The following is a 19,255-nucleotide window of genomic DNA, read 5'->3' as shown; positions in this document are numbered from 1 at the left end:
CTCTCTCCACAGAGTCTGTAGATGGTGAAGATGAAGTGACTGACTGAGGAGGAGTCACTGAGTATAAATAGGCTGAAAAAGTGGGGAGCAATAATGCTGGTCGGACAGCATTTAATGCTGGCCGACTGGTACATAAAATGCCCCAATGGCATAAAATGCCACACTAGAAAAATACCTAAAATACCTAATAAAAATGCCCAGCCCAGATCAAGCTCAAACTCACACATGAGCTGACAAATACTCTGCTAACAGGGGATCCACGACAAGTCGAGGATGAGGAGTTGTGACAAATTCCCATGGGTCAAAAGTATTGAGGATGCACTCAACTTTGCTCAACCAGAGCAAGTAATCAGTTGCTTCAAGCTTTTCAAAAGTAAGGAGAGAATGTAGGACGGAAACCTCATGAGTGGTGACATGATTGCCAATTGTAGACTCATGGCCACGTGAGAGGGAACAAGGATAGAATGGTATGAGGGTGGTCGGGAGTTGGCCCCAGTGAGGGTGGTCGGGAGTTGGCCCCAGTCACAATCTACTTGTCACTCCACATCACAATCTTTATCACGACCTCAGCAGTCTTTGCAATGATCCTCACAATCACAGCAGCCCAAACACTGGTCTTCTCAGTCTTAGTTGTCATTTCATAAGTCCTTGCAGTCCTCGTCCACACAATGCTGCTAATTGTACTGGTCTGCTATTTATGTCCTTCAACAATACTTGCAAAAAATACAAGAACAAAATGGGCTGCTGTTGTGGGTGACCTGCTGAATGATGACATCAGCCTGGCTGTTGTATGGCCTGATCTACTGACATCAGCAATAAATGCGAGCAAGAGAGGGGGCAGACTGATCAACACAAAAGAAGGAGGGGTGCTGTCTGCAAGATGCAAGGTGTAGAGAGTGCTGGGACATAAAACACAGCCCTTGAAATCTGGTCCTGATCAGAACACAGCAAAGAGAGACCCTTTTGGACAAAGACACAGCACGTGCAGCACTAAGAAGATGTCACCCAGCAGTCTCAGCTCAAAAAGACACTTCACTTCAATCACATCCAGCTCTCATGTTGGTGAATGATCCCATGTGAGTGCACAGCAGAAAAGAATAGGAACACGTAGTGAGAAGAGAAGATGGAGACAAGAGAAACGTAATGGAATTGAAGGAACAAAACTGACTGAATTGAAAGGTACAAGGCTGCAATCTGTCAGCCCCTACACATAGCACAGAGCATCATTGAGGGCGCCAGGGAAAGGCAAGAAAATGATGAAAAAATGATGAGGAGGGCTGGCTGAATGATATCTGAAGACAATGAAGTGGGGGACCGAGGTTTGAGGCTCCACATTGTATCATAGACTTCATATTCATTAATTCTCATTGAGCATTCTACAAACCATGTTCCTTGTGTTGTACATTTTAAGTTTCTCTTTATTTGACCTAGCATTTCTTTACACAAGAGACAACTCTCCCTCATGTCTCTCAATCATGATCCAGCCAGCTCTGTCTAGCAAAATTCTCAAAGATGACAAATAAGACAAAACAAGAGAGTCAAACTCACACAGTTGAGCAGACTTCTGCTGAGCTAGTAGCAAGTACTGGCATCATACATTACACAACTTACATATCAAAAATGCATGCACAAAGGTACAGTACCCTGTATCTACATGAAGTATACAATAAGACTTGACCAAATGATATATTAATTGTAGAGATAACAAAAGACTTACTCAATATCGGCAAGTGCATTGATAAGCTGTACTCTGATAGCAGCTGGCATATCGATACTAAAAACAAACCTGCAAAAGGAGTTTCATTAGAGTTAGGAAATAACAAATTTCTGACTGCCATGGTATGCATTAAACAATGCTAGCTAAAAGACAACTTACGGATGAAGCTCTCTGATTACATCCACAAGAGCAAGTCCTTTGTTTGTCTTCAGATGTGAGATAACTTGATCCCGAGTCAAAGAAAGTATCAAATGCTATTGTAGAACATCATGAAAATAGAATCCTTAGCAGAGGAATATGCCAAAGCATGTGTCCTTATTTAGAACAGCGTTCATGTATGTCAAACCTATAAAATCCATATTATATTGGATATTGGCTATGTACGTCATGAAGCCTCACTTCTCCTAAAGGCTTATGGACACGGTAATAGATATCACTGAACTATGACACAGTAAACTCAAGCAGGAAACATGAGCTTAGCTATCGGTTGATACACACAAGTTTGTCCCTTTTTTTGCTCCTAACTCGTCCAATGTTGCTAGTTAAAAAATTAACTGCTCAAGAACTACTAGGATACGCTTGTAAGCTGTTACAAAAGGCTCATTGAGAAGCCAGTATGCTATTTGTTCGACATCTTTGGGCATTGGGCTCCCAGTACACAAATAAACCGCCTCCTCAGTTATTTGTGGACATGCCATATGAGTTGACTGCATCATTGAACAAGCAAAAAAAGCAGGTAAGTTAATGTTCTGATCCTGCAAAGGCACACTGTAAACATGAAAAACTTCAGTTCTTTAAGAGAAGCCTGAAGGTGAACCATTCCAAGCATTTAATGAGTGATGGGCTAGGAGGAAAGCAACCTGTAGAATATTGAGTCCCTTTCTCATGTCGCCATTGCTTAGCCTTACTACAGCAGCAAGTCCAGTGTCTGTGACATCTAATCTGTTCACAAAAAAATCAGACATAAGAAGTCAAAAACTGTGGGAGAGTGCCTCTATTATGCAAGATCAACATATCCACATTTGATATAACGTACCCTTCCTCCTTTATGATGAACCTCAGTCGATCAGAAACATTTGCAGCATCTAGAGGGGCAAATCTAAACCTTGTACACCGGGACTGCAATGCAGGAATTATTTTGCTGACATAGTTGCAAATGAGACAAAACCGAGTATTCTTTGTGTACTTTTCAATGACTGCCCACAGCATAAACAAAAATGGTCACAGCTTTGAACCTTACATGTGACCCTTGCTGGCAACATTACGATTAGATGATGTTACTTACCCCTACGTAAAGAGAATTGCGCATCTTTAGTCATTGCATCTGCTTCATCTAATATGACTAGTTTCACATTGGTTCTCACACTGCAGTGTAGCACAATATTCATTGTTAAATCAAGAAGTACACCTTCAAAGAACAAACAAAGTTTCACCATGGCTCTTACAATGCATTGAACCATAAGATCCATTGTTAATCAAGAGGTACACCTTCAAAGAACAACCAATCAAGAACATGGGTTTGAATGGAAATGCCCATATGTGACTACCTTCTACCAAATGGGAAGAACAATCCATGAACAAACATACTTTACTCACCCTTTGTTTTTGAAAAGTTGTTGACCATGCATTTCTGCCCAGTGTCTATCAGCCTCCTTTGACAGGATATCAGAATGCATCTTGAAGGTTGTGATGAAGGTTCTACTTAACTATGAATAGAGGTTATCCCTCAGTTGTCTCAAGCTATATCAGTAATATAATTTGCAAGCATTCAAATACCTCATTTCACCATGTTTATGCTCCAATAAATAAGTCACTAATTCCATTCTAGCAAAGATCTGACCATATTTGACCCTCCAAAAGCTGTTCAAGCCAATGCAACCAGGGGTTTCAAAAACAGGAGGTTCTATACATGGGATACGGTTTCTTACAAGTTAGGAAACAGCATGAAACAAGTCTCATACAACACAGAGTAAACATGGAATATAAAATATATGGGACAAAAGCTAAGCCTCTTTGTACATTCTTGAACTGAACTCTTTTACCTCTGGAAAGTTAGGTTTCTTTAGAAATTGAAGTTTTGCTGGAACATGTTTTGCAAGTATGGAACACTTACATACAAAGCATTTCATATGTTTCCAACTGCAGGAAACAGGTTTCTATGCAACACCAGTGCAACTGCAATCCCGATGCCCATGAATTATATTAGTAAATGCCCATGTCAGGGAGGTTGCATTCGCTTTCTCTTTCCTACAAAAGAGAGAGAACAACAATGATGGGATAGCAGCATTGAGGATTTCTAAAGACTTCCCTTGAAAGGCTCAGTCAACCCAAAACTCCTGTGGCATAAGCAAGCCTGTTGTGCAAGCTCCCACACCCTCCCCCCAAAAACCCCAAAAGAAAAAAATTTGGATGCATCAGAACCCATTTAAACTGTGTTGATATTCTTTATACATGTTTGCTGACTCAGAAACCTGAATAAACACAAATGAATTCAACCAAGGAGACAAAAAATTATGCCAAGACTACCTTAAACTCATCCCAAGTGTCTACTATCTATTTTTCTTTCTTCATATAGTGCCACCATGTATGTGCAAATCTCTCTAAATGTAAAGTGGCAAATTGAATCCTTTGATCATCCATCCTTGAAGTAATATCAAAGTAGGCTTCCAATTTAGTTATCCACTCTAAATGTAAAGTGGCAAATTGAATCTTTTGATCATCCGTTCCTTGAAGCAATATCAAAGTAGGCTTCCAATTGAGCTATCCACTCTTCAAGTTCAGATGGGAATAAAGATTGACCATTGTATTTGGATAGCACTATCTTATCTCTAAGTACTTACTCATTATATATTGGTTGTCCATTATGGAGCTAATCATTTTGATTACCCATAAAGCCATTATTGCTTGCAGGTATAGGTGGTCTTGGAGGATTCAAATTTATCCCATAAAAATTTCCTGTAGGGTCCTGCCACATGAATGTCTGTTTCATTATGTCAGGTTAGACTGAACTCATGTCTAAAAAAGGTCTAACAAGAAGAGGACTTGCCTTCACAGTGTATTGTTTGCCTTGACTATTCAAAAGTAAACAGAACACAATGACTTCACAACAAAAACACTCAAGAATAAGTACCCGGATCATCAATAAAAGTATAGAAGACTTACCCAAAGCAGATGCTTTGAGTGCTTGCAAAATCTTGAATTTGCTGGCGCACTACATCAATGCCACGGTCATCCGATGCATTAAGTTCCAATATCATGTTCTGGAATTGATTTCCATACAGCTTGCGGGCAACAGCGAGAATAGTCGACGTCTTTCCTGTGCCAGGTGGGCCATACAAGAGTAGATGCGGTAGTCGGTTTTCACCCGTCAACCTATCAACTAACAACAGAAAACAATTAAGAAGAGAAGAAAGTTGCTAGACTAGTAATCCTTGAATCCTTGCAACATGTGAAGAAATGCTCAATGAAATAAAAATGAAGCCATTTCTTCTCAACCATATATTCAAAATACTCAACAGTATAAAACTCAAAAGGATGTTATGTTCTATTTCTAGAGGCCCTCCTGATGTCAGAATAGGGTGCAGAGATGGAAGCGTAGTGTAACAAACTACGCAAACACAGAAAGAAAGAGAAACATTGCAAAGAAAGAAGAATGCTGCAAAGAACAAAAGAACTTCAAAGAGATACGCTCAAGAAATGGCATCCATATACCAATGCACAAGACAATACAAGGCCTCAGTCAAGAATCATCAGCAGTGAACACCAGCTCCCTCTTCCCCCCAGGAAGCAACCTATGAGTGAATGCTCCGAATACTAAGGAGGGAGCTTGTGAATAGGCTCCAATCATGAACATGTCAACCAGAAATAATGCACCCAAGAAATACAATCGGCCACAATAAATGCCAATCGCCCTTAAACTAGCACAAATAAATTGGGCAGCCTACATCACATCTTTAAAAATACAAAACCATCCACTATACATACACAAACTCACCCATGAGATATACTATAGTCTATGAGAGTGCACAATGGAAAGAGGAAAGTGAACATGTAGAGGAGACAAAGGGAGAACGCAGAAGAGAGAAGGAACAATGTGACTGCAATGGCTAAAAGTACAAGGCTACAACAGTCAACCCCAACACATAGCTCTACGCATCAATGTGGGCACCAGACGGTAGCAAGGGGATGAGAAAATGAGGAGGATTGGCTGATCACGAAGGATCAATGATGGATAATGGATAATGAAAGTGGGAGGGTAAGCTGCCTATATATAGGCAAAAAAGAGGGAAAACCCTAAATGTGATCAAACCCCTAAATAATAGCCAAAAGTGCACAAAAAGAAATGCACTAATGTGCTCTCCATCTAAAGTGTCTAAAACACATAAAATGATGGACAAACACAACATTAGAGCTTCTAATGTCCTTGTCTGACTCAAACTGAGGCTCACAAGCAAGAGATGACCACAGAAGACACACATGACTACTAATACCCCCTCGGATCCTAGATGTGGTGGAAAGCCAAAAGGAGAGGTGGATCCAAGGGTGGCAGGAAGAGTGCCAATGCTGATGTAGTCTATCAATGAAAAAAGCCAACGAAGGAGCAAGACTCACTCTCCATATAAACATCCGATCAAATGGAAGGCCACCAAAGGGCAATGGAAATGGAGAGGCCTCAAATGGATCACTCCAAAAAACTCCAGTCGGGGATGGGTGAGCCAAGCCTCTAACCCAACCATGAGATGATCGTGAGGAACTATCGAAGGCGCCATAAGCTGCATAGAGATACTAGGGACAAAGGGCCAAGTGGCAAGAAATGGTGGCTTGATGATTAAAAAAAGGATAGCCAAATAAAAGAAAGGCCCAAAGTAGACTAGAAACGATGAACAAACTCCTCACGATCCTAGGAAGCCCCCTCTAAAACACAAAGAGCCAAGAAATCCACAACTATGTCACCAATATCACCCGCCTCTGAAAGGGATGGGAGGTACAAGGGAACCACTAAAGGAGATGGTGGGGGATGGAATGGAACCTATGAAATAGATGGTGCACAATTGGAAACGGGTGCGGCTATAGAAAGATGCCTCGGAGGGCCCTGCACAATGGAAGGGGAATGGAGCATGCATAGCCCCCACCGGCCAACCGGCCACAAAAGTGGCTCCAGTAGAAGAATCCCCAATAAAGACGGCCGGCTTGGTGAAGACAACATAGGCCCGGAGTGTAAGAAGGCCATTAACTGAGAGGACAGAGAAGCCCAAGTCGGAAATAGATAGAACCTCAAAATTGGAGCTCGAGAAACGGTCAAACAATAGAAGCAAGGTACCAACACCACCAATAGGCATCGAAGAAATGTCACCAACAATGACAATACCATCTAACGGACAAAGATCCTGTGACAAATCACCTCGAGCAGTCATAGGACTCGATGTAGCACTATCAAAGAGCCAAGGCTGCTCAAAAGTCGAGACAATCACTCCTCCACTTGAGAAATGCGTAGAAACACTAACTTGGTGATAAATAGCGGGTGATGAAGTAGAGGCAAACGAAGACTCCGATGTACATCCACCCTTCGCTCCTAGACGAAGGTGAGGGTATATCCTCTAGCACTTCTCCTTGGGGTACAAGGTCTTTCCACAAGGACACATGGGATATCCTCTACACTTCCCCACAAAAGTTATATTAGAGTCAGAAGATGACTCCAACTTCTTCCTCTTCATTTTCTTCTGCTTGGCTTGTCCTATGCTTGTAGATAAAACCACAGCACGGCCATGTACACAAGCTCCGCAAGAACTTGGCTCCCTGTGATACACATCCTGCTTAAGTACCAATGGGACTAGCTCCTCCCAAGTGAGAGTCTCCCGACTACAAGAAGTGAAAAGACTCGTGTAGGACACATCATATGCCGATGACAAAAGATGTGAGAGAAGTGTCACAACTAGGTCCTCTGAATAAATATCTATACCAAGAAATGAAAGTTGATCTCAAATCTCCTCCATCATGTGGATGTGATCCCTCATCATAGAGGAATCTACAACACAGAGCTGTCATAGCTTCAACTCAAGAGATAAGTGATACCCAAAAGTCTAGACCCTAAAGAGAAATGCCAATCTCCTCCAAATCTTTACATCAGTGCGGAGATATCTAACATGCACGAGCACAAAATCTATACAACTCAAAAGGAGAGAAGAGTGGGCTCTAGCATAACCAATCCCATAAAGCTATCGAATCCATGGTCACATTATCATGAGGATCCACAGTAGGTCAAGATATAGGGACTATAACAAAATCCCAAAGGTCATAATCGTCAAGAAGACACTCCATGCGGCATGACCATAGAGGGTAGTTTGTCCCATCTAGCTTGTCAAATACACACAGAGAGGATAGTTTGTCCCATCTAGTTGTTGGATGCAAAGCGAGAGGGTAGGACTGGCACCTGCTCAAGAGATGCCATCAATGCCAATCAGAGACTAGAAGCCCCAAAAAAAATACAACAAGAAAGAGTAATAAGATGGTGATCGTTCTAAATGATCTCGAACCACACGATCCCCCATAGCATACACATTGTCCATATCTGTCCTTCAAGAAATACCTGCAAGAAAACAAAAGAAGATACTACCACTAGAATAAAGACAACCAATAAGAGGTATCCTCACGATAATCGAGGTCCATCGGGCCATGGTACAAAAGAAAACTAACTGAGGCAAGGTAGACAAGGAGCATCCAATGCCAAAGGGAACACATAATGCCTGGTAGAGAAAGGGAGTAGTAAATGCAAAGGAAAACAGGCCTTCAACCTGTAAACACAACAAGCTGGTCAAGGACTAGGAGTACCTGGAGAGCGAGTCCTTGCAGTAAACACAAAACTTCCCTAATGTTGGCCTGCAATGGAGGCCGCCCACCAACACCAAAAAGAAGCCACCTTGGTCAGCAAAGACCAGCCAATTTGAAATGCAACAGAGAAAGGATGTTGTCAACCTGTAAATAGGCCGCCCAACAGAGAAAAGTGCCACCTAGCACAAAAGAGCTACCGCCTAGCAAAAAGGAGACCGCCCAATAGCAAAACACAAATTCAAGGGGGATTGCCTACAAAAAACACAGGCAATGCGGGCCTATTCTTACACCACGTGTGCCAAGGACTGCTTGCAGAAAATGCAAGTCTATTTTGATGTCACCCAACCAACAGAATGGCCGCCCGGCTTGTTTGACACCACTCGGGTGCAATAATAGTGCTGCCCAACCTGGTAGAGGCCACCTAGGAGCAAAATGCAAATCTGCCCTAGTAAACACAGCCTAAAAGAAAGGTTGGAAACAAGCCACCCTACCTTATTCGACTCCAAGCACAAGCTCTGCAACACATGGGGATGACCATTGGCAAGTTTTGTCGCAAAAAACACGCTCCTCTTCAAGACCTCCAACTCCCATGCATGGCACTAATACCATGTGAGAGTGCACAACGGAAAGAGGAAGGTGAGCATGGAAAGGAGAAGAAGACAAAGAGAGAATGCAAGAGAAGGAACAATGTGATTGCAATGGCTGAAGGTATAAGGTTGCAAGTCAACCCTAACATGCAGCTCTATACGTCACTGTGGGGGCCAAATGGTAGCAGGGGAATGAGAGAATAAGGGCTGGCTAATCGTGATAATGGATAATGAAAGTGAGAGGGTTGGTTGCCTATATATAGGTGAAAAAGAAGGAAGCCCTAATGTGGTTCAACCCCTAAAAAATAGCTAAAAGTGCACAAAAAGAAATGCACTGATGTGCCCTCCATCTAAAGTATCTAAAACACATAAAATGACAGACAAATACAATGTGAAAGCTCCTAATGTCCTTGTCTGACTCAAAGTAAGACTCATTGGCAAGAGATGACCACACAAGACACACAGACTGCTAACATATACAAACTACTAACAACCTCTCTTATATCGTGGGTGATCTAGTACAATATAATATACAATGATAATGGCACATCATAGTACATACAACAATGACCATCAAATAGGAGCATGGATACCAAAGCAATGGGTGTGCAAGCCACCACCAAAGTGCCTCGAAGAGAACCTGCGTATTGATGTCAATCATACCAGTCTTAAAACAAAAAGTAGTCATAATAATCTTGGCACCATGCCCTTGGCATCTTGTCTCTCAAACCTTGGAGACTACTCAACATAGATCTCCTTCAAATCTCCATAAGAAATGCAAATGTCACATCAAGCTAGCAAACTAGCCATTGCCTATGGCTAGCCAAAGCAATAACGATCCTAATGGTCGCCATTTGTGCGATAGGAGCAAAGGTATCATCCAAATCCAACACATCATACACAAATGGTAGTTTATTAAATATGATTGGAGTATGATTCAGGCGTTGGGGCTGAATCATACGTTGCCTTAATTTCAATTAAAACAACCAATAAAAATCTATCTAGAGTAACTAAGATAACAAGCTGAATAAGAAATTAGAATTTCATTATTTCAATAGCTTTAGAATCTACAAAATAGTCACTATCAATAAGGCATTCAATGATCAAGAACACAACATTGATTTGCCAAAGAAAATTCAAGCTTTGATTTCTAGTCATTTGAGTCAAGACACAATTAAAGCAACAATGGTAGATGATTGCTGTACAATGCTGTCTATAGGCATGTGACACTCTTTTTTAAAAATTTGTCAAGTTTTGGTGCTTTTTTAAGTCATTTCTGCCCCCTTAAAATGTCAAGTCTGAAATAGGATATCATACTTTGGATTTCACATGTTTTTCATACGCCTACATCACTATCATATGAGTATGATAAACACTATGCCAAGTGGTATCTTCCACCACTTGTGAAATTATTTGGCTTTAGTGATTGTCAAGTGAGCTTGGCTGTCCACAGCCTTGAGCTACCAAACTTCTACATGACAATGAGAGTTACATAGCCTTGACACAAATTCCAATATTTCTTGCGAAGACAAAGCACACAAAGATCCAATATCACTTCCTCACTCAAAAGACCCTCGATTGGACCATTGATGTGGAGTACTATATAACAAGGGATAATTTGGTAGATTTATTCACAAAGGCACTTCCTCAAGCCGTTCTTCGTCACTATTCCAAATCCCTGAATCTCATGCCGTGTCCACGATCTAAGAGGGGGTATTAGAGATTTAGTCACCTCCAAGATGGACACTTCGACAAGGACCCACGATGGGCAACGGATTGAACAGGTCGGGCAAGCTTCAAGGCAGCGCGAGCAGCAATTCGACTAAGTTGGGCAGTAAAATGGCTGGTCATACCAGTTTGCAGCGATCAACTACACTTAACACAAACCAGCTGCATTATTTCATTCTTTTGTTTTTGGCTATTTATGCTAGGTTGCCTCCTACTCTCCAACACTTCAATCATCTATAGCTTGAGAGATCTTCTAGTTGTTCATATGCACACCACCTGTCAAAAGTGGATGCAACAATGGCAATGTAATAAACTGCATAACATGAGAGAAGAGAGAAAAGAACACTACAAACAGAACTCAAAAGAACAAAGATGCTCAAGAAATGATATCCATATGTCAAGACGAGACATTAGAGAAACAATAATAAGTCATCCGCATGGGCTCCCTCTATCCATCAAAACCTGCATGTAGGTGTATGCATTAAGATTGATAACTCGAGCACGGAGTATCTAGCCTATAAATAGGTCCAAGATCATGATTAACTTGGCCGATATCTAAGGCCACCAAAATTGCAAGTTGACCGACAAATAATGCAATTGGTCAAATTAAAATGGATAAAATAATCATGCGCCCAAATAGGCAAGCCATATCATGAAATGCCCAACACGCTAAAACACACACACTCGCACATGAACTAACTAATATATTAACATCCTCTCTCTCATCATGGGTGATTTGATACAATACAATATACAATGATAATGACTCTTCAGAGTACATACAATCATGACCATCAAAATAAATCATGGATACCCAAGCAGTGAGTGGCCAGCCTATCAAAAGATGACGTACCAACGAGGCAGTAGGGTTTGCGGGGAGAAACACGGAGTGAACTCAGCAAACATGGAGAAGAGAATAGAAGAGAGACGAAACTATGATGAATGGAATGATGAAGATCTGAATCATGGAGTGAATGTGATACAAGGGAACAAGGTTGTGCCCCTTTTTGGGGCTGCAAACCCTAAACATAAAACGTAGAAACGCAGAAGCGCAAATGCCAAAAACACAAACTACAGGTGAAGGGTGAAGGGTTTCTCAACACCCCCTCTTAGGCCCAAAAAGGGGAACAAGAGAAGAGTGAGATGGAGATGCAATGCTAAATGTTGAAGAATGCTCATGCAACAAGTGCCACTTGGACAATGTCCTCGTGGGAAAATTGTTCACTCGCCCAAGCGCCCTAGTACAAAGATGATGAAAACATGCAATGCATAGGAGGAATGTCGAACTTTGTGTGGTGTCGAGAACCATAAGGATATGCCCGTACTCGATCTCGAGAGGTGGCTCCATGCTGACCAAGTGACCAAGGCAAGAAGAAGGAGAGCAAGAAGATGTAGAGGATCCCTAAGATCCACCTGAAAGGTGGTGGAAGTATTCTGGCCGTTCCTACTTAGGATCAATCGGAATTAGGGTTTTCCTAATTGGTCATTTCCTAACAGCAACTAGCGTCGGATCCAAGCGAACTACTTTACGCAGAACCGCCAGGTCCGAAATGGATTCACGCTGCACTTGGTTCAAAGAGAATGGGAAACGAGAGGGATGCAAAGCTCAACCTCTCTGCCATAAGACATAGTCCCATTCCGTTCCCCTAAAATAGCGTAAATCGGTTAAGACATAACTCTAGGTCAACGCTTTTGTTGTTCGTGTCTTTTGACGATCATCCTGCTGTTCTTCGAGATTTGAGAAAAGTTCCCGGCCAATCGGAACCACCCAACCATAGGACGGACCCATGGCCCATCCTCGCACTTTCCTCGGTTTGTTTTAGTTAGGTAATTATCTAACACGTTAGTTGGACATGTAACAATCAGCTTCTTTAATTAAACCGTTAAGCACTAGTTCCTTCACGTAATCTTTCATGTGACATAGAAAAACAATATCAAACAAGTTCTTTATTAACATATCATCATATTTATCTTTGAAATACAAGGAGATCCGCCCGTAGGCTTGTTCATAATCCGCCCGAAGGCTATCCAGCAATCCACAGGGATCACTATTTAAAGCTTCCGCCCATAGACTAGCATGCGGGCCTCGAGATCCAATCCCGAGTCACGTTAGCCTCTTGTACAGGACCCGGAAGGCGAGGGATTTACGGCCAGAGCCCCCCCCTGGCACCCAAGCATCCTCCTGCTCCAAGTAGTGCTCAACGGAGAGACCTCTCGCGGCGGGTTCGGTCCACATTCCCGGCGCGGTCAACAACCCCCTTGGTTAGGGTCAGGCATGCAGTCAAGGGTAACTGAAGCTGCCTCTCCCTTCAAGCCTTCAACCTGAAGTATAGATATTCATTTAATTTGTAATTCATAAATCAAACAGTGCTCTAAAATCTCTAGAAAGCACAAACATTTCCATTAATCGATCTTGTTATTGGCAAATTGCTAAGGAAAGAATTTTTCCTTTTGAATGCATCTAGCACTCGATCCGAGGTACCTTGCAACTTAGCAAGATCCTTTATATTCTGGGTTAGGGCGTACCCTATTAACCCAACTTGGGCAACCCTAAAGTTCATTGGATATTTTAGTTTCCGGTTTTTAATCTTCCTTACTTAGAAGGATATCAAAGAATACATCCTTTTGCAAGATAACTTGCGTAAGGATCCGCCATCCTTGTTGAGGGTATTTAGCCTTTCTTCTTGTGAATTAATCACAAGACCATATGACTTCGTACTTGCTGCGCAAGTCCTGCATCGTAATATGCGATGAAACAATCCGTTTCAGTTTCTTTAAGCTGACGTTTGTCAGACCTAGAGTCTCCTTTTATTATTTTCTTTAAGAACCTCAGGGACAAACCCTAGTTCTTTTACATTTACAATTTATTGACCCTACAATCAAGGAAGGTGGGCAAGTATTTAAGGTATAAACGTTCTTGGATTTTTAAATCATTCCCAATGCATATTTCGCAGTAGGTATTTCTAAGTTTATATTAATTCGGTTAACTTTTAGAAGGTAATATCGAGATCATCTCGGTACAATTTGTTATCTATGTGACAATTGATTTTTCAGTCCTAAACTTTATTGCTTTGAGGTTAGGTAAATTCAATTAATCTTCCTTTTTCCTTGTGAACAAAACTCATGCCAAATAAACAATCTTTTCCTTGCTAAGATATGCAGTTAGCAATGATAACTTCCTAGAGTTTAAGCAACGTAAAAAACCTTTCATGAATTTCTCCTTCTATGATGATTCGTTGTAAAAAGAATAGGGGTTAATGGTGCAAGATGCAGAATTATACCTTCTAAACTTAACCGAAGTATACTACTTTAGTGGGTAAATAATCTTGATCATAATTCGTTTCAATGCATAATACTTTTTGAAGGAAAACTATGTTTATACTTTATTTATTTTGCATGTTTTAATTAAACTAAATTCTTTTATCGTAAATAACTAGGACAAAATATATATCTTATCCCTAACAATTCATCTTGCATGATTGAATTAAAACCGATATAAAATTAAGAAGGAAAAACCTGGTTTTGGGGTGAGATATCCACATGGATACCGGGAGATGACCCTCCCGCAGCTACTCCTTGGACTTTCTTAGGCGGCATCGCAGCTGTAGTCCTTCGACGTGGAAGCAGCTTTACACTTCTTTTCGGAATTCCACCGTCGCTTCAATACTCTTCTTCTCTTTATCGAGGCAAGGAATTGTTAAGGGATTAACCACGAGAAGGGGGTAATAAGACTTTTAAGGTCTTAGCTCCTTCGGAGAGGGAAAGGTTTACAAAGCCTAAAAGAAAAGGCCCTACAGGGATTTATACGCGGTAAAAAGGGTGTGTGTGAGTGTGGTTTCAAAAAACATATGAAGGCCTTGGGAGATCTTTGGGCTTGGGAGTAGAAGGTATAGGAAGGGGGATTCTTGGAGATGTTTTAGGACACGGAGTAGTAAAGGCTTAGGGATTTAAACCCGGGGTGAAAGGGGGAAGGTGAAGGGTGAAGGGCTTATAGCACTAAGGGGGGGGGGGTAATAAGGCTTTTCAAGCCTTAGTTCTTTTTGGGGATTCCATCCATGGGAAGGGGTTTTATGGGGGCTCCACGAGAAGGCTTAAGGGTTACACGGGAAGGGGAGCTTAAGGGCTCCATGGGAAGGGGTTAATGGCTCCACGGGAAGGGCTTAAGGCTTATAAAGCACGGAGGGGGGTTCATCCATGGGAAGGAGGCTTAAGGGTTTAAAAAAACCAGGAGGGGGTGAAAAGTTAATGAAGGGTATAGGAAGGGGGGGCTTCTTAGGAGCTATAGAAGCTTCCTAAGAAGCTTCTGGTGCTGTGGGCCCACGTGGCAGAAGAAGGTGGCAGATGGCGACGTGGCCATGGACCGGCGGACTGCAGCGGCACTTCCCTCCCCTCGACGAATTCTGCGACGCCGTCAGCCTCCCCTTTCGTCCTCACGGCAGCTTGGCGACGTTGCTCACGGCAGCCCCTTCCTTCTTATCTCTCAAAGACACCACCTGAGATCTCGAGTATTGAAATATCAAAGGTATCCCCACCAAGAACAAAGACTGCGACAGTGTATCTGCCTCTCTCACCCTTTTCACAGAGTCTCCGTTCTTCCCCCTCTTCCCCGTAGCCTGCGGCCCTCCCTCAATTATATAGGGGAGGGGAGGGAATCCTCCCTCTCCTATGTGTCATTGTGCGTGCATCCTCCTTGTTCCAAGCTCCAACAAGGAGCTTGGTGTCCCATGCTTCCCTCCCTCTCCCCCAGCTCAACAGTCAGCTGGGGGAAGGAGGGAGTAATTTTTTTATTTAAAAATTTGCCTTAAAAAAAGAATTAACCCAAAGCCCTATTCACGCGTAATAAAATTTAGATTTGTTACATTCTCTCCCCCTTAGAGGAATCGAGATGTCCTCGTCTCGAGATAAACTGGGGATATTGATGGTTGAGAGTGCCTTCTTCTATCCAAGTGGCATCCTCTTCGGGATAATCTTTCCACTGGACGAGGCATTTTCTCAAGGTTCTGGATCTTAATTGTCTCTTCCTAACATCTAAGATCCTATCGGGCCTTAGCTCAAGGACTCCTTGACTAGGCATTACAACTTGTTGGTCGTCAAGTGCGTGATTAGGATTAGGTACATACTTTTTCAATAGACTGATATGGAATACATTATGAACTTTTAGGTTCTCAAGGAGTTGCAATCTATAAGCATTGGGTCCTAGGCATTTGAGGATTTTGTACGGCCCACAATACCTTGGACTTAGCTTCTTGCAATCTCCTAGGGATAGAGAACTCTTTTTAGGGCATACGCGAATGAAGACCATGTCTCCTTCTTCGAAGACCCTTTCTTGACGCTTCAAATCCGCGTATGCCTTCTGTCTATCCTTGGCCGCTTGTATGTCCTGTTTTATTGACTTTATTTGATCATTCATGTCTTCCAACATCTGTCTTGAAGCTTCAACCCTTAAGGTTGGATCGGAAAAATTTAGGGGACTTCGACAGTCATGACCATACAATGCTTGGAAAGGAGTCATCCGAATGCTCTGCTGATAAGAAGCATTGTATACAAATTCTACCAAAGGCAAGTATTGAATCCACCTCTTCGGCTCTCGACAGCAGTATGCCCTAAGCATATCCTCGATGATTTGATTTACTCGCTCTGTTTGGCCATCCGTTTGGGGATGGTAGGCGGTGCTAAAACAGAGTTGAGTCCCAATAGCTTCAAAGATAGCTCTCCAGAAGTGTGATGTGAAGAGAGAATCTCGATCACTAATGATTCTTCTGGGTAAACCATGTTTTTTGAATATCTCTTTGATAAACAATCTTGCAATGTCGGAGGCTTTATAGTTTGTCTTTACTGGAATAAGGTGTGCAACTTTAGTAAGCATGTCAACTACAACCATGATGGAGTTGTATCCTCCCTGGATTTGGGGTAAGCCTACAACAAAATCCATACTGATGAATTCCCATTTCATTTGGGGGATGTCAAGCGGTTTCAGTTTCCCTGGCATCATGACATGTTCGGCTTTGATACGTTGGCAAGACAAACACTCAGTGACATATTTGAGAACGTCACCTTTGAGCCTCTCCCAATGATAGCTCTTCCTAACTGCATTAAGAATCTTAGCATAGCCACGATGTCCTGCGAAAGGAGAATCATGAGCTTCCCACAATATCTTCTGCTTAAGTGATTGGCTTGCTGGTATACACAGTCTTGTTCTATAGTAGACAAGTCAATTATCAATGGAAAATTCCTGATACTTAGCCTACAGCTTTTGGTTCTGATCCTTGATAGAGATTTCTTTTAGCATTGATTGGTAGGCCAAATCATGGCATGCTTCTTCTCTAGCTAACTCAAGTATAGGGTTGTTTGGCATGGATACCTTTGTAGCTAGAGATCTGGCCGTTGATGGATTCTGCAAGATTAGGGAATTTAGGAATGCCTTGCGACTAAGTGCATCGGCAACTATATTCTCTTTCCCTGGTCGGTACTTGATTTCAAAGTCATATTCCTCCAACACTTCAATCCACCGACGTTGCCTCATGTTGAACTCGTTCTGGGTAAAGATCCATTTGAGATTTCCTTGAAGAGTATGCTACTGGATGACCTTCCTGCATAAGTACACACCCCAAGGCAAGAATGCTAGCATCAGTTACTACCTCGAACTCCTTATTGAGGTTTGGAAGTTTTAGAATAGGTGCTGATACCAAACTTTGCTTCAATCTGTCGAAGCTATTTTGTTCGGGAGTTGACCATGCAATGGAAGTTTGCTTCTTCAGTAAATCCGTCAGAGGTGCTGCAATCAAAGCATAGTTTTTTATGAAGACCCTATACCATCCTGTCAATCCAAGAAAGCTACGTATCTCTTTGACGGATATTGGTGTTGGCCACTCAAGCACATCTCTGACCTTGGCTGGGTCCACTGATATTCCTTCTGATGATACTATGAATCCCAGATATTCAATCTGACGCTTGAAGAATGCACACTTCTTCATTTTTGCATACAGCTTATGTGACCTCATTGTCTCAAGGACAATCCGAAGTTGAGGTTCATGATCTTCTTCCTGTTTAGAATAGACTAAAGTGTCATCGAAGAAGATAAGCACAAAATCATCAAGATATGGCCTAAAGGTATCCTGCATTAACCTATTGAAGGTGGCAGGTGCATTCGTAAGCCCGAATGACATAACTAGGAACTCAAAGTGCCCATATCTTGTATTGAAGGCCGTCTTTGGGATATCTTCTTCCTTGATCCTTATCTGATAGTAACCTGACCTGAGATCAATCTTGGAAAAGATCTTTGCACCCTGAAAACGATCAAGAAGCTCATCTATTCTAGGAATAGGATACTTGTTCTTGACTGTTGATTGATTCAACCCTCGGTAATCAATACATAATCGAAGTGTCCCATCTTTCTTTTTCTGGAATAGTACTGGAGCTCCCCACGGTGAATTGCTAGGCCGGATGTAGCCCTTATCTAACAGTTGCTTGAGTTGTTCCTTCAGCTCAATTGCTTCTGGTATGGACATTCTATAAGGTCTCTTGGCAATTGGCGCAGCTCCAGGTACTAACCTAATCTCATGATCCACTTCTCTTTGAGGCGGAAGTTCGGTCAACTCTTCAGGGAATACGTCCACGTATTCCCTTAGCCAAGAAGGTCCTTCATGAGACTCTTGCTTTTGATCTAACTTGTTGAGTTTGATCAAGTAAACAGGTAATCTTTTTCTGACTCCTTTTATGATCCGAGATACTTTGGCCAATTGGATTCTTGGCACTCCTGCCTCACCTTGAGTAGTGACTAATTCCCTTTTAGAGTTTCGAAAGGAAACTTGACCCTTCCCACAGTGAATGTGGGCGTCGTTGGGCTTAAGCCAATCCATTCCGAGTAGACACTCATGGATACCTAAATTCATGACTCTGAATTTAACCGAAGTCTTATTTCCTCCCAGTAAGAATTCCACCTTAGCAGTTTGCCTAGTACAAGTAACCTCACGACCATTTGCCAATTCCACAAGCAGGGTAGGTGCTTCTACTGTGGTTATTTCTAATCTTTTTGCACATGCTGGTGAGATAAAGGAATGAATACTGCCACAATCAATCAAGGTCTTGAAACCTTTACCTTGATAGTCCGACGGTGTCTGAATCACCAAGAACTGACGATTCGGCTCTTTCTTGTGTAAAGCGGCATGGACTGTCGCTCTTTCGAATTCTGCTTCCATGGTCGGATCTTCCTCTTCTTCTTCTTCGCATCTTTGCCTATTGGCAATGCAGGCGGTTCTTCCTCTTCCTCGGGTAGCGGCTCCTTGACCACGGCATGTTCCTTGGAAAGGCGCTTGGCGATGTCCTCCGCCGAGCTTGGGACATTGCCTCTTGAAGTGACCGGGTTCGTTGCAGTGGAAACAACGGAGGTTTCGGC

At 42.3% G+C, this 19,255-nt stretch overlaps 1 protein-coding gene across 2 annotated transcripts in view; it reads right to left on the bottom strand.

The window, feature by feature from the left end:
• The window catches only part of LOC148032564 (replication factor C subunit 3), a 39,311-nt gene that overhangs the window by 5,257 nt on the left and 14,799 nt on the right, over positions 1 to 19,255 (bottom strand). For both annotated transcript variants that reach the window (XM_087683204.1, XM_087683205.1), the window contains exons 2-8: positions 4,880 to 5,096; positions 3,003 to 3,082; positions 2,754 to 2,913; positions 2,578 to 2,659; positions 2,295 to 2,424; positions 1,877 to 1,940; positions 1,718 to 1,786 (exon numbers count right to left, since the gene is read on the bottom strand). In XM_087683204.1, the coding sequence (XP_087539330.1) occupies positions 1,718 to 1,786; positions 1,877 to 1,940; positions 2,295 to 2,424; positions 2,578 to 2,659; positions 2,754 to 2,913; positions 3,003 to 3,082; positions 4,880 to 5,096 (802 nt within the window). The remainder of the gene's footprint in view (positions 1 to 1,717; positions 1,787 to 1,876; positions 1,941 to 2,294; positions 2,425 to 2,577; positions 2,660 to 2,753; positions 2,914 to 3,002; positions 3,083 to 4,879; positions 5,097 to 19,255) is intronic.

This window comes from Lygodium microphyllum, chromosome 8, assembly GCF_053477565.2.
Source record: "Lygodium microphyllum isolate KBCC chromosome 8, Lygodium_microphyllum_v1.1.10, whole genome shotgun sequence".
Classification (NCBI taxonomy): Eukaryota; Viridiplantae; Streptophyta; class Polypodiopsida; order Schizaeales; family Lygodiaceae; genus Lygodium; species Lygodium microphyllum.
This window is presented reverse-complemented; position numbering and strand designations above follow the sequence as displayed.